The sequence below is a fragment of the Xenopus laevis genome, chromosome 3L (assembly GCF_017654675.1).
Source record: "Xenopus laevis strain J_2021 chromosome 3L, Xenopus_laevis_v10.1, whole genome shotgun sequence".
In the NCBI taxonomy this organism is placed as follows: Eukaryota; Metazoa; Chordata; class Amphibia; order Anura; family Pipidae; genus Xenopus; species Xenopus laevis.
Genome location: NC_054375.1, coordinates 67,466,910 through 67,481,932, shown reverse-complemented (window position 1 = coordinate 67,481,932; position 15,023 = coordinate 67,466,910). Strand labels below are relative to the sequence as shown.

At 36.9% G+C, this 15,023-nt stretch overlaps 1 protein-coding gene across 1 annotated transcript in view; it reads right to left on the bottom strand.

The window, feature by feature from the left end:
• Positions 1-15,023, bottom strand: part of trhde.L (thyrotropin releasing hormone degrading enzyme L homeolog) — a 313,341-nt gene that overhangs the window by 65,409 nt on the left and 232,909 nt on the right. Inside the window, exons 8-9 of the mRNA XM_018241799.2 lie at positions 5,303-5,368; positions 4,675-4,862 (exon numbers count right to left, since the gene is read on the bottom strand). Of these exons, the coding sequence (XP_018097288.1) occupies positions 4,675-4,862; positions 5,303-5,368 (254 nt within the window). The remainder of the gene's footprint in view (positions 1-4,674; positions 4,863-5,302; positions 5,369-15,023) is intronic.

The following is a 15,023-nucleotide window of genomic DNA, read 5'->3' as shown; positions in this document are numbered from 1 at the left end:
AAAGAAAATTGAGTAAAAACATGGGAATTGAAGTGATTACTCTCACTGAGCAAGGAAGAAAGATAAACAAGTCAGAAATCCTGCTTAGTGACAAGATGTTTAAATGTAGTCACTCACGGCTTTAAAATGAGCAAGCTTCAACTTGCACAAGGCAAACTGAAATAATAGATTTGAAAAATGAAATAATCCAAAAGATGCCATTTTAATAAAAAGGTTCCTTATAAAGTTTTCAGAAATCATGTGAAATCAAGCAGAAGTACTGCTTGAATTAATTTAAAAGAAAGGAAATTAAACATTGGTACAATGCCTAAGGCAGGACATGATAGCATATTGCACTTAAAGGAGAAGGAAAGCTACGGGGGCATTTTATTGCCAATAGATTAGCTGCAATAGTGCAAGCTAGAATGCTATATTTATTCTGTAGAATGTTTTACCATACCTGAGTAAAAAGCTCTAGAAACTCTCTGTTTGTTTAGAATAGGAGCTGCAGTATTAATGTGGTGTGACATCACTTCCTGCCTGAGTCTCTCCCTGCTCTGGGCTCAGATTACAGTAGAGAAGGGAGGGGGGTGGGGGAGAGGAACAAACTGAGCATGCTCTTGCCCAGGGCAATTAGGTTTAAGCTGAAGGCAGGAAGTCTGATACAGAAGCCCATGTGTACACAATAGAAGGAAAGAAATGCAGTATTTCTTTTGACAGGGGACTCAGAGTAACATTATTTTGGGGGTTTACTGGTATATTTAGATGGACCTTTCTGATAAAGCTTACTTAGTTTTAACCTTTCCTTCTCCTTTAATGGCACAAAGTTGTAAATGGCACAAAAGCAGTATCATTTTCCTAAACTTAGAGCTTTGATTGATAAATGACCATTCTCAAATGTCTAAGGTATTTATCTTCATGAGTAGATTTCAATATTGAAAGATTTTATTGTAAAAGTAAATCAAGGTTAAGCTATTGCTTTATCATTTAAAGAACTATCAAGGGCAATTCTGTGCCCCTGACCCTGGCCACCCTGATGCATCTTTTCCAGTTTGCCCCTCACTTAGCTTTTGGATTTGGTCAAGGGGGGCAGAATCGATACTGCAAAAGCGCAGAGTCGACATTCCTGCTTTTTTTTTCTTATATGGAGGCTTCTTAATGCCCCCCAGTAATCTGCAGACAGCTGTCACCTGAGGCAAGATTCTCACCTTAACTACCATATAATTTATATACATATATATATATATATATATATATATATATATATATATATATATATATATATATATATATATATATATATACACATATGTGTGTCAAAAGTGCATAATATCATGTGTATTTCAACAGCATTAGGCTTGTGAAATAAGAAACTCCAGGCAAATGTGTATTGCTGCAGCTAGTTAAGCTGTTAAGTGGTGAGCCAGTTTAGTAAAAAATGGATTATGGGTCCCTGGAGAGACCATGTAAGGGTTTTGAAGCTGCCAAGATAAAGACAGAGGCTGCTGCTTCCCCATAGAGACCTCCTGGAGTGAGGGAGGGTGAGGGGTCATGGAAAGGAGTGCTTGTGAGCAACTTGGAACAAAAGTGTGATTCCCCTGAGTTGGAGAGAGCCCCAATAGTCTGGAGAGAGGACAAGAGAAACCGTTCCCAGGAGACAAGAGTATCTCAAGTGTGCCCAGAGAGGATTCTGGGATTTTTGGTCCTCTGAAAGCCAGTGAGTGCTAAACGCTAACGTAAGAAAAGAGAACACCAGTGAGGGTGTGAAGCGGACTGTTTATGTTATGTGATTTCCCCCATGTGAAGCCAGTAGGCTGAAGAATTGTGTTTATTTGAAAATAAAAGCCAGCAAAGCAGCAATTTAATCTCTTTAAGGTGGTCAGTCTCCGTTTCTGTGCTGAAATCTGTGCCAGGGCCTAGGGTTTCGCAACCGGAAGCTCACAATAAATATATATTTATCTTATCTTATCAGTCTTATCTCTTATTGGATACTATTTGTAACATAAAACATTTAAATGAACAGCTAAACTAAGTAGGAAATGACCATAGAGGGCAGCAGAATGTTACTTAGTATTGTTTTTAACCATTTTAACAGTATAAAGTGTAGGAGAGGTTTAATTTAAATGTTGGTGTGTTATGTAATTGTTATACACCGAATGAGTGTATTGTTTTAAATAGGTGCAGGCTAATCATGTGACGTATACTGATGATCATGCTGACACGTCTTTTTCAATCTGACTAATGTTCCCGCCACTTCTGTGTATGTAAAGCATTTCTGTAAACCCTGTACTTTGAGAATCTGAAGAGGTTGAAACGTCAGTCTCCTATGTGAATAAAAAGTTTCTTAATTTTTCCTAAGTCCTGAGAGTGCCGATCTGTTTTGTACAATATTGAATCTTATTTTGGACACTGCACCCAGGCATCCGTGAACTTTGTGACGTGAGTGCCGACTCCTCTATTGAATATATATATATATATATATATTGTGTATGTGAGTGTACACTTTATTCTTGTAAAATTAGTTCTGTGTGAGTTGTGCCTTAACTCTCAAAAATGGGACACCATTCCTTACAAATGCTGTACTGCCATACCTCACTTTTGTTTTCTTGCATTAGCTCAATGTAGTATATCCACAGGTGCTGAAGAATGGATGCTAATAGCAGCATACCAATATGGAGGGGAGATGATGGCAGTATAAGCACCGTGGCACGATTGCCTCTTCAAAAGACTATGCTGCTTCTGAGATTAACTGGTGACAGTTAGAGAAGGGCTTTTTTGCTTCCACTGGATTAGCTAGAAGCTATGAGGGTATTCTGTGAATAAAATACTAAAAGTGTGGGATCTATTTTCAAACTTAATACCTATGTTACAATGTATTTACATATGTGAACTACTAATTAGCATCTTGTCATCCAGCAATTATTCAGGTATCATATTATATGTATGTAACACATTTTGCACAGTAGAAGAGGCAGTAACAACAGCAATTTTGTGGAGCCATTTTCTACTACTTTATATAAATAGGCTTTGGCTCACAAGCAGAAATAGGTTGTTTGTCCCTGAGGAAAGTCATATTATGTGAACGCAATAATTCATACACAAACATACCACAACCTCTATTAATCTGACATAACAGAAGGTTCTGTGATTATACCTTAGTAAACAGCATGGAAATAATCCTAAAGTTATTTACTATTATGATCTCTCATAAGCCCTTAAGCTATCAAACAAGGGGGTAAATTTACTAAAGGGCGAAGTGGCTGTCGCTAGTGAAAATTGGCCAGAAATACCATCTGCAGGGACATCGCTAATTCACTAACAGGCATAGAGGACAATCCACTACCAAAAGAGAGCATCACTAGGGAAGTTTCACACTCTTCGCCAGGTGCATTTTCGCTCAGGAAAATTATCCTACTCTGCAAATTCACTAAAGTGCAAATTTTGTTATCCCTTTCGCCTGAGTTTCCTTCCCTCTGGTGAACTGATAAGATGAAGCTACTTTCTACTCAATCTTATGTCAGTGACATCATATCCTGTATGCAGAAAAGTTATAAAAATAAAAAAAAAAGCTGGCGGTTTTTTTCATATTTTAAAGTTGGATAGACTTTAAAAGTTATAACTGCTAAAAATGTTTGTTTTAATATTTTTTTTAACCATCTGAGGGGCATGACACATTTTTTAAGGGTGGACTATTTTCTAGGACATTTGAGGATCTCTTTTGTCTTTATTTTGGTTCCTTGGACATTTTTATAATAAGTGGCCACTTCAAGCATTTGCAGCAACATAACTAATATAGTGAATAAAGTACCCCCTCTTGTAAAATATAAGGATATTATAAGTTACCGAGGAGTTTCATGACCATATAAAAACACGAGGCTGAAGGCCGAGTGTTTTTATACAGGTCATGGAACTCCAAGGTAACTTCTAATATCCTCATATTTTACATTACATTTTACATTTATATTATAATACACACATTTTAGTGAGTCATGTGACAGAAATGACATGTATTATAAAGACATATATGACCTATATGTACCTGCCCTATTCAAATGGACCTAAGCATAAGGGTATGAAGTTTCGCTAGGCAGAAATGAACGTTAGCAAAAGATCGCTATGATATGCTTGCGCTGGAGAATTTGCGAAACTAGCATTCGGCTGCCGAGTCGTAACTTTGCATTTTGATGAATTAGTGTATGTGCTGAGAGTGAACATCTGACAAAGTGGTGCTCAGTGTGATGAAGCCTTCCGAAACGAAAATTTGCACTTTAGTGGATTTGCCCCCTGGTGTTCACTACCTGTGGAAAAACACTGGCAGAAAAATATTAAATGAGTTGGCCCAAAAATATGCAAGTGTGCTTAATTACCAAGGGGCATATCAGAGTGACTTGGTGTTTTTTGTTTTTCAACCATCAGCCTTATTTACAGATCACAAAACACTGACAATTTTGTCTGATAATGAACAAGACACACTCATTTAACCAGGGTTGGACTGGGCCTGGGGGGGCACTGGGGCACTTGGTGGGCCCCTCCAACAAAGACCTGCTCCCTATGAATGATGCAGTCATTCCTCTGCCCATTTGCAGTTAAGGAGGAGGAAGGAGGTATAAGTTGCATTTAACAATAGTAAAAAGTATAGTAAAAAAATATACTTTCACAAGGGAACATTAAAACTGAAAATAAATTGTAATGTACCTTTTATTTCTGAGCTCGGTGTCTCTAATCCGTTTATCTATATTGTATAAGAAGTGCTCTTGAGTAATTGTTATGATATCATCTGTTGTTTCATTTCTTAGGATTGTTATTACAGGATAGCCCATCTGAAGTGTCCATTGATCCATTACCTCCCTGATGTTCAGTAATTTACCTTCATTTTTCAGAACCTTAAAATAAGCAACAACACACAGTGTTCTATGAAGTTAAGAATAACAACTTACTAGGACTTTTGTTCTTTTGCATAGGAACTGCCATATAGCTCATACTGCTCATTTCAGGCATTACACACTACAACTAGATTTACAGAGATTAGCAGAATTATTGGGAAGTCAAATAATGCTTTGTTTGCAAAATCATTCACAATATAATTTCGTCTTAATATTGGTAATATTAATTGTGAGCTACAGATGGAGAAGTCTTAGATGGTATGCTAGTAACTGAAGGTGCAGTGCAACTCTGCAACTCTGCAACTGTCATTATCAGGGCTCATTAACAAATATATAACGATATTTACACATTGTCAAAGCAAGTGAACACCGAAAGCTTGATCTGTCTGCTCTAAACATAACAGTCAGTAATGATATGATATGAAATGCCATATAAATACCTTGGAAAGTGTGTTCCACAGATCATTTCGTGCAGCATTGCCATATTTATGAGTTGTCAAATAATCCTAGGAAAGAGATGAATTCAAAAAATGTAGACATTTAAATGTGAATGTTTACTGTTGCACAGTGTTTAGGACAGTTCTTGCAGTCAGTACGCACAAATATGGATATATTATAGTTATTACCAGAGTCGTAACAAGAAAGCACCGCCCCGTACCTCCGGCCAGAAAACATACCTGTTTTCACCCACAAAGGTTGACCTGTTTGCAATGCCCCTTCCCCGTCGCATACACATGTGCTCAATTAAAAGAAGAAGCGGGAGGGGGATTTGAACTCTATAGAGAAAGCTGACCCTGCAGTCTGGGCCCCCCTGTTCCCTGCCCCCGCCCTTGCAACCATAAGGTCTGCTTCGTCTATAGTTCCACCACTGCTTAATACTTGATTGTGGACTGAACCCAGCAACATTCTGTTGGGTACAATTGCTAAATATTATTTAGAGTAAGTGTTATATTAAGAGATAATGAAAATTAACTTTTATAATAGTTGAACTTTGCTCATAGTGAGAAAATGTGGCCAAACGCATACTGTACATATGTGTCAGCTGCAATAGTCACTTCTGAACCAACTCATTTCTAGAATTACTCTCTACATTGTCATACAGTAATTGTTAGAGGCAATCACAATATTAATTGTGACTACTGGTCTGTAAGGTGGTGTCCAGTCACTGCCTTTTTGCCTACGCTGTTACACGGCTCTTCGTTGAACAGAACAGCTTCCTCAGTGATACTTGTCACACACAATCTTCCCTAATACATTGCAACCAGACATCTGGCCTCACCATTTCCTACCTTTCCTACCTCCTCCTTGAGTCAGAGATACCGTACACTGGAGCACTTTATGACAGAGAGATCTGACTGCTGGTCTATTCTATCACTTGGTATGACATTGCTTCTATTGTTCTGTAATTTAAACAATATTGATTTGGAAAGCAATGCATTCATGTTATGTGAGGAGTATATTTACTATATAAAGACTATATTTCCCATTATGCACATGGGATTTATATGAAATGAGCATTCCCACATAATTAAGACTCATTTTTCATGTACTGATATCCCCACATGCTTTCTGTAATTAAAATATCTTGCAGGTGAGGCATCAATACTGCCATTAGCGGGATGTCTCACTAAGTAATTACTTTGGAATGTATGTGAGAAAATTATCAGCACTTTGCTCCGCTCATGTCGTTTTAGTGCACCCAGTGAGACAATAGCTTTGTGAACATAGCAATAATCTCTTATTGGCAGGCACTTTTCTCCTACAATACCAGCTTTTAAAAATAATATTTTTTCCCACTCGTCAGCTCTTACAGATACTCTCACTCACACATGTTCCCCCTCAAGATTAGTGAAGAGTGCTGGCATATGAGATGCAGTGGGCTTTGTCGGAACAGTTCTGTTGAGATCAGCTTTTATTTGTATAGTTAAAGGGAAATGATTCATGTCTCTAGTATTTGTTAATCATTGAGGTACTTTGGAATAATGTACTGTTGTTTTTCTGTTTTGTAACTTGGGTTTCTTTGTCTATGTTTTTGAAATTGCTCAGCTGAATGCCTTTTTGCTGAGCATTAATGGCCATCCAAAAAGAGATCTATTGTGCAATAAAGGAATATCTGAATGTCTCACTAGGTGATACTTTGCCTTATAGCAGCCACATCATTACCAAAAACTATATTCCTCTAAGCAAACAGAACAATAGATATCATGAGAGAAAACAGATGCAAATTCATGGTGAAACATTCTCTCTATTCCTAAGAAATCTAAGGACTAATTTACAAAAGCAGTGCAAAGTGAAAATGATCAGCACAAATCTTGGCAAAAAGCAGCAACTGTGTGTATTATTTACCAAAGCAGGTGCCAATTAGCATCCATGTTGATTAATTTGAGTATATCAGTTTGTTGTAGCTACCCAGTGATTGTTATTGTGTTATCACTTCCATTCTGTTTCAGAAATAAATTGTTCAGTAATAAGTGCAAGCCAATTGTGTATGTACTGTCGGTACAACATGCAAAAGGACCCTTGGAAATATCACCTCCCCCAAGGCAGGTGGTAATACTTGAGCTCTGTCTTATCTATGGACCGTACTGTGCATCATGCCTGACCATCAATTCATACTGAAGTGATGCCTTACGTGTGATTGCAAGGAGCATAGTTTAGGCACATGCACTTTTGAGAACTGTATTTTAAAGTAGTTTGTGCTTTGCACACATTTCCTTTCCTGATTGAGCCCTTAGAGCTTTAGGTACATAGGCTGCAGAACCATACACCATCAGCAAGTACTAAGGGAACAAAAAAAGAACTTTAAAAAAAAGTTGCATTATGATAGGCCAAAGATATGCTTCTTTCACTCTTTTCACTATTTTAGTTTATGTTTTTGTAATTGAGACTTTGGATAATTACTATTACTAATTACTATTGGATAATAACCCCAGACATGCCAGTATAATCACTATATATAATGCATAACTTCTAACCCCAGACATGGCAGTATAATCACTATATATAATGCATAACTTCTAACCCCAGACATGCCACTATAATCACTACATAAAATGATTAAAGGGAACATTAACCCAAGATGTGCCAGTATAATCACTAGCTTTTAAAATTGGGCGTTTGTTTTGGGAATATCTCTCCTTTAAAAGCCTGATTGCTGGCTGGGGAGGATTTAGCCCTCAGTGAAAAAACAGCGTTCAATGGACATTGATTACAGGTAATTCTAGAATGCACATATAAAATAAAACAAGTTAGGGACCGCCATTCGGGGTTTACCTTGACGTGGTATGGTGGCTTATCAATTTTATGATCATAACTTTGTAACAAAATAACCCCTATTTGGGTACATATGCAATAGCATTTATTATACTTATATATATATATATATATATATATATATATATATAAATATACTTTAAAGCCTTTAGAGTGCTCCCACAACCCCCCTGTTTTGATATAGTATAATCACTAGCAGACTTGCTAATATAACTACTACTGAAAATGGATAATTAGCATATTAGTAAGATCGCTGTATACATGGTCATTAAACACTCCATTAACCCCAGACAAGCCAGGAAGATCACTGAACAATAGTCAATGAGCACTCCATATATTCCAGACATGCCAGTGAGATCAATGCAGAAATGGATAGATTGAAAGCATTACCTCACCTACACTTGCACAAGCAGAATACTAACACCAAAGTTCTTTCCTAACTCTGCTGGGCTCTCTCGTTGCTTCCTGCATCTCAAGAAATAAATCCAAGATGGCCATGCAACCCACAGCTGGATTTTTTTGTACAGATGCAGGAAGCAGAGAGATGGCCAAGAAGAACCAAATAGGAGCCAAGAAACACAGTATATTCATATTACAATGTGGAACTGTAATGAAGTATACTTTTTTTTATTTCTGGTCCCCACCAAATATTTGTTGGTACTTACTACATCAGTTAGACTGAGCAGAATCATTTAATTGAATATAATTGGGATGTAATCTCTGTATATATATATATATATATATATTTACTATCTATCTATTTACTATAATTTGGATAATCTTGTCTTCCCTATGTGCACTTTTCTATATCGTAACATTGAACAGTGCAGTGTATCCAAGTGGTGCTTTATAAAGTTATACATACATTTTTATGTTTAATTATTGTTGTATGAGTCAGTATTTTGATAGGTGGTTCTCATCAAATTGCTGCCACCACTTTTAGCAGTGTTATAGAAGAACAGCTATCTCTATTCCATCGTACTGTTATTTTTATGATTGGAAAAGTAGTATTGTCTGGCACTTGTAATAAGGGCATAGTTTTGTAAAATGATCCAATATATTTCTGAAAGAAAGACTCTATGTTTAGTTATACTGCACATCTGTTAGATCATATCTTAGGAACAAGTTGTAGTAGTTTAGGTCTTTCATTTACTTTAAAGAATTGTTAGTGACTTGTGCATTTTAATTAAATTCAGACTGATTTTCCAGAAGTATTCTCCAGAGGTTGAAACTGCAATTCCCTTTTATAATAGTAACTGTGAGTGTCTGTAAAGGTCAACCTGCTTTAAATGAAATAAGTAAAACTTACTGTCTAGGCAGTATTACATGCGTGCGGGTACGCTACTGAATAGAACCAGTTTCTATAATCACATCCCTCCCCTGGACATTTTAGGGCTTTGTGGTAAAGAAAGATTGAATTGTATTTAATTAAGGCATCTTCTTCCAGCAAACTACAATTTTATAGATGTATATGACACTTCATGGTTTACACTCTGACAAAATCTTGACCCTTAAATACAATATCTGACCAACTGTAGACCCGAAGCAATCATTTACTAAAAGACTTTGCAGTAGGAAAGTAGGAAGAAAACAATGAATTTACAGAAATGTGTTTAATCCTTTCCCAGATCATACTTATGATACAGTACACTAGAGAATAATCTCATGAAATGCACACAATGTCACATAACCTCATGTGAAAAAAAACCTTTAAAACTACCCATTTTTGATAAAAAGGCCTCGGTGTTTTGTCATCTGGCTCCCTTTGTCCATTCAAGTATACCTGATGAAAGAATGTTAGTGCAAAGCAAATTTTGTTTTCTATCCTGTAAATCTCTGCAAAGTAATCAGGGTGACACCTTTCAAAATAGTTTATTTGATTTGTGTTTCCTTCATACAACACATCACCTGTTGTATTGAGCACCCCCTGGAATTTACTGTATTTCTAACAGCATTTGTATTGCTCAAACAAAAAAAAAATCCATACAGAAATTTTTTCCTGCCTGTTAAAGATTTGGCATTTAAGTTTAGACTAAAAGAGTAGCAGTGACTCCCACTTAATCACAGGCTAGAGAAATTAAATAAGAACAGTGACTCAGTTAACTGTCATTGTCATTGGTTCTGTTCAAATAACAAGAATACATGTGAATTTCAAGTGTCATTTATATATATTATGAATTCATGCTTCAGGTCGGGAACTTGAAGATTCATGCATATTTGATGAAAGACAGCTGGGAGCTATTCAGTAATCCCGAGCTGGCTCAGCAAAGCCTCAGAAAGTGTCAGAACTCTAACAGGTAGTGTAAGCGTGGTTAGAGACCAAAGTTTTCTTTTGTATACAACTAGAAATAGGTTTTTGTTCATCTTTTATTACGTTTTATGCACGATATGCCTTATGCATATTGATGTGTATCAAGGTACTGCATGTAACAAGGAAAATAAAACATTTTAATATCATTGTCAGCTTGTTATTTACTTTATATGGTCTCATATGGCACGCAGCTGTATATATGTGAGTGTTACTGAAAGCATTTTAAAATGATGGGATCTGGGTGGGGGAGAGGTGCACTACTTATAAACATGGTAGGATAATGTAGTGTTTGCATGTCCTTTAAATGGGTGCATGCAGAATCCTTACTATCAATTGTTACACTTGCTGGCATATTTTCAATATGAATATTGGGCATCCAGCAAGTGCTCCAGTTGTGAAAAATGGAAAAAAAAGGTGAATGGACAGACATCTTCAGCATGTTAATTGTACTCAAGGAGTAAGGCATGATCCCCTTCCCTATGCCTAAATTAGCAATCTTGAGAAACACACACATCAAAGGCAAGGTCACTTATATCTGAGTTGTAGATCCCTTCAAAATAACTTCAAGTGAGAGCACTCCGACTCCACGACCTTGACCAACTCCCAGTGCTAGCTCATAGAAAACGCCCCCGGATCTGGACAGACTTCATACGACCACCTTTGTTTGCTGAAATTGTCTATGGGTCTTCTGGTGTGGCCTGACTGGAGAGTGAGCACGATTACACAGGTGAAGGTGACTGAACAAATCTGCTGAAAGTTACAATATAGCACTGTACAGAGCACAGGAGCTTGGTTTCATAAAAGCTTAGTTTATTTTGATTTGATTAAAAGCATTTGTGACATATGCAATGATAAATGATACCCCACACTTTAACACGTTTCGTAGCATCTCACCACTTCCTCAGAAGCACAAGGTATCCACCCCCACACAGGTTAATAAATAAAGGTGAACAACACCCACTCAAACACTGTAGCCCCTATTCCAAATGAATGTGCCACATGAATGTAGATCCCTTCAAAATTACTTAACCAAATGAGTGGCATCTTTTTGGAAATTCTTTTGGAAATCGGGTGTAATTCTTGGTGATGTTAATCCTTTAAATTGATACTAATACCAGTGAAAAATAAGTTTGATAAACTATTGCTACTGTGAGCAAGATTAGAATGTACATACAGATGCAGCCACTTTGGTTTGTCTGTTTGACACAGAATAACTAAACACAGATATCCCATTTATCTCATTTAACACAGAAAACTGCGTCACAACATCCCATCTAATTAAGGCATTCACCATTGTTCACAATGGTGCTTTGGTATGCTAATGGAAAGGTTAAATGCATTAAATGAGTTAAGATGACTTTAGATAACGCAGTTTCTTCAATTAACCATGAGTCATGACGCATTTATCTCACAAATCCAAGTGGCTTCATCTGTACTGTATGTGGGCCATAAAACATTTACACAGATCACACTGTACTTACTTCAGACTATTTAAGAGATCATCAGTAAATGTCCCATTTTACTTGATAGGGAAATTCTTACTGTGACTGCCATCAAAGTAAAGAAATTTGCACCACCAGATTCAATAACTATATTCCTTCCATCAGCACTGTCCTTGGGAATGTGTTCATTAGACTGATATTTAATTTTTTTTTTTTTTTATTTTATTTTTATAAAGTAAAAGATTTGTCCATATCACAGATTTTCATCATTGTCTTTACATTTTAGTTCAAATCATACATATATAAACCATCTTTCGTCTTGGCTTTTACTGTATTTTTATATGCATTACATACATAAGATTTGTCAACAGAAACCCGTAGACAAAGAGAGAAGAGAAGAAGGAAAGGGAAGAAGAAAAAAAAAAAAAAAAAAAAAAAAAGTGATGTTATGACACGTAGCCACTACATTTTATCCGTTGTATCCCGATAGTATTTTCTCATATTCTTTTGACTCCTTATTTATCATCCATAGCGCCCATGTTTCCATATATTTCTCTTGACTCCTATTGGCATGTGCAATTATTTCTTCAATTTTCCTCATAGCCTCCACTTCCAATACCCATTCCCTCACCAGAGGGGGATGTTCAGATTTCCATCTCCTGGGGATCACTGCTCGGGCCGCTTGTATTGCATGTCTCATGAAGCTTTTCTTTATTTTTCTTATAGATCCTGGTAGAATCGACAAAAGCCACACCTCAGGTGTATCTGGTAAGTCTATCTTAATTACTTGTGATATATATGTCTTAATTTGTTCCCAGTAGTTTCTGATGTTAGGGCATGTCCACCATATATGTAGCATAGTTCCTTTATCTTTTTTACATCTCCAACATAGGTCTGAGGTAGTTGGAAACATTTTTTTCAGTTTTGTTGGGTACATGTACCATCTTGAAAGAATTTTATAATTTGTTTCCTGGAGCTTAGATGCTATGCTCATTTTATGAGCTAGGGCAAATGTTTTCTGCCATTCACTGTCTGTGAGAGTTCTTCCTAGTTCTTTCTCCCATTGTATAGTAAATCCAGGGCTGTCTTTATATTTCAGCTCATTTAGTATCTTAACTCCTTTCGATATATTATGTTCTGGTGGTATCTTCTTATGTATCAAGTTTTCAAAGGATGTGGTATTATGCAGATTGATCTTGTTCTTCAACTCTTTTCATACCAGTGTGTCAGTTGCCTATATTGGTATCTGTGTTGTGGTTTTTGTTCTTCCAGGGCTATAAGTTCATTGAGGGGTTTTAATCCTCTATCATCTATTATTTCTACTGCTCTTGTACATCTCCCTTCTGTTTGTATGAGGAATCCTCCTATAACATTGCCTGGTGGAAATCTGGGGTTCCCAGTGATTGGTATCGATAAGCCGTCGTAATATATTAAGTCCTTATACTGTCTTGTCATTTGGTCCCATTGTTTTAGAAGATTTCGGGCTATTATTGGATGTTTATCTATATTTTGTCGACTTGCTTTTGGTATCCATGGGAGGCCTGCCATAATCGTCTTAGTAATTAATTGTTCAATTTCAACCCAATCCTTGGTGTCTTTTTGGTGCTGCCAGTCTAGAATCCTAGACATTGTTATTGCTTGTGAATAAATTCTTAAGTCTGGCAGTCCTAGCCCTCCTTTTTCTTTAGGCCTATTTAATATTTTCGCTGAGAGCCTATTTGTCTTAGTCCCTCCCAGAAATTTAGCGAACATTCTCTGAGTTTCCTTGAAAAATGAGCCCGGGATCCTACATGGTAGAGTTTGCATCAAGTACAGAAATCTAGGGAGAACGTTCATCTTAACTATTCCTATCTTTCCAAACCAAGAGAACTTAATTTTACTCCAGTCTTCTAGATCTTTTTTTATCTGATGTAAAAGGGTATTGTAGTTCAAGATATACGCCTCTTCCAGCTCTTTTGGAACTTTGACTCCCAAATATTTGATATATGATTGTACCCACTTAAATGGGAAATTGGTTTTTAATTCTCTTAGAGTGGATGCTTGTACTATTAACGGCATTGCTTCTGATTTAGACGTATTTATTTTGAAATTACTGTGTTCTCCGAATCGCTGTATTTCTCCCATTACTACTGGTAATGAGGATTTTGGTTGGGTTATATACAGTAATAGATCATCTGCATAACATGCCGTCTTGAATTGCCTTTTGGCCAGAGAAAATCCTTTTATATTGGGGTTTTCCCTTATTGCTCTAGAAAGATGTTCCATTGTTAATACGTATAGTAATGGTGAGAGGGGACATCCTTGTCTAGTCCCGTTGCTTATTTGGAATGGGTCAGTTAGTGTTCCATTTATCTTTATTCTGGCTGTTGGGTTTGTATACAAAAACATTATCCTTGCTAAGGCCGTCTCTCCTAGGCCTATTTGCCTCAAGGTAGATTCTAGGAAGGCCCATGAGACTCTATCGAAGGCCTTTTCAGCGTCTGTAGATATTATCAAAGCCTCTTCTTTTCTAGATAGCATTTGTTCTATTAATGTAAACGTCTTTAATACATTGTCTCTCCCCTCTCTTCCATGTATAAACCCCACTTGGTCCTTGTGTATTAACCTCGGAAGTATAACTTGGAGTCTCTGGGCTAGCATTTTAGCGTATATTTTTATATCTTCGTTGAGTAGCGATATGGGTCTATAACTTGCGCATTGTGTCGGATCTTTGCCAGGTTTAGGGATAACTGCTATATGCGCTTCAAGTAGTGCTTTTGAAGGTCTGGATCTCTTCTCAATTTCGTTGAAAGCTTGAAGCATGTTTGATCTCAGATTTAATAGGCTCTTATAGAACGCCATTGTGAAGCCGTCTGGGCCTGGACTTTTACCCACCTGTGATTGTTTAATTGTCTGATCTAATTCTTCTTTTGTAAATGGTTGTTCTAATTTTGTTATCTCTTCTCTCATCAGTTGTGGTAGACCCGTCTCCTTCACGTATTCATTCAGTTTTGCTGTCTCGTGTTCCCCTTCTTTCACTTCCAGATTATATAGCGAGGTGTAGTAATTGTGGAACGTCTTTCCTATTTCTGTTGTGGTGTGGCTTAATTCCCCTGTCCTATTTTTTATCATGGGAATATAAGCTAATGCTTGTTT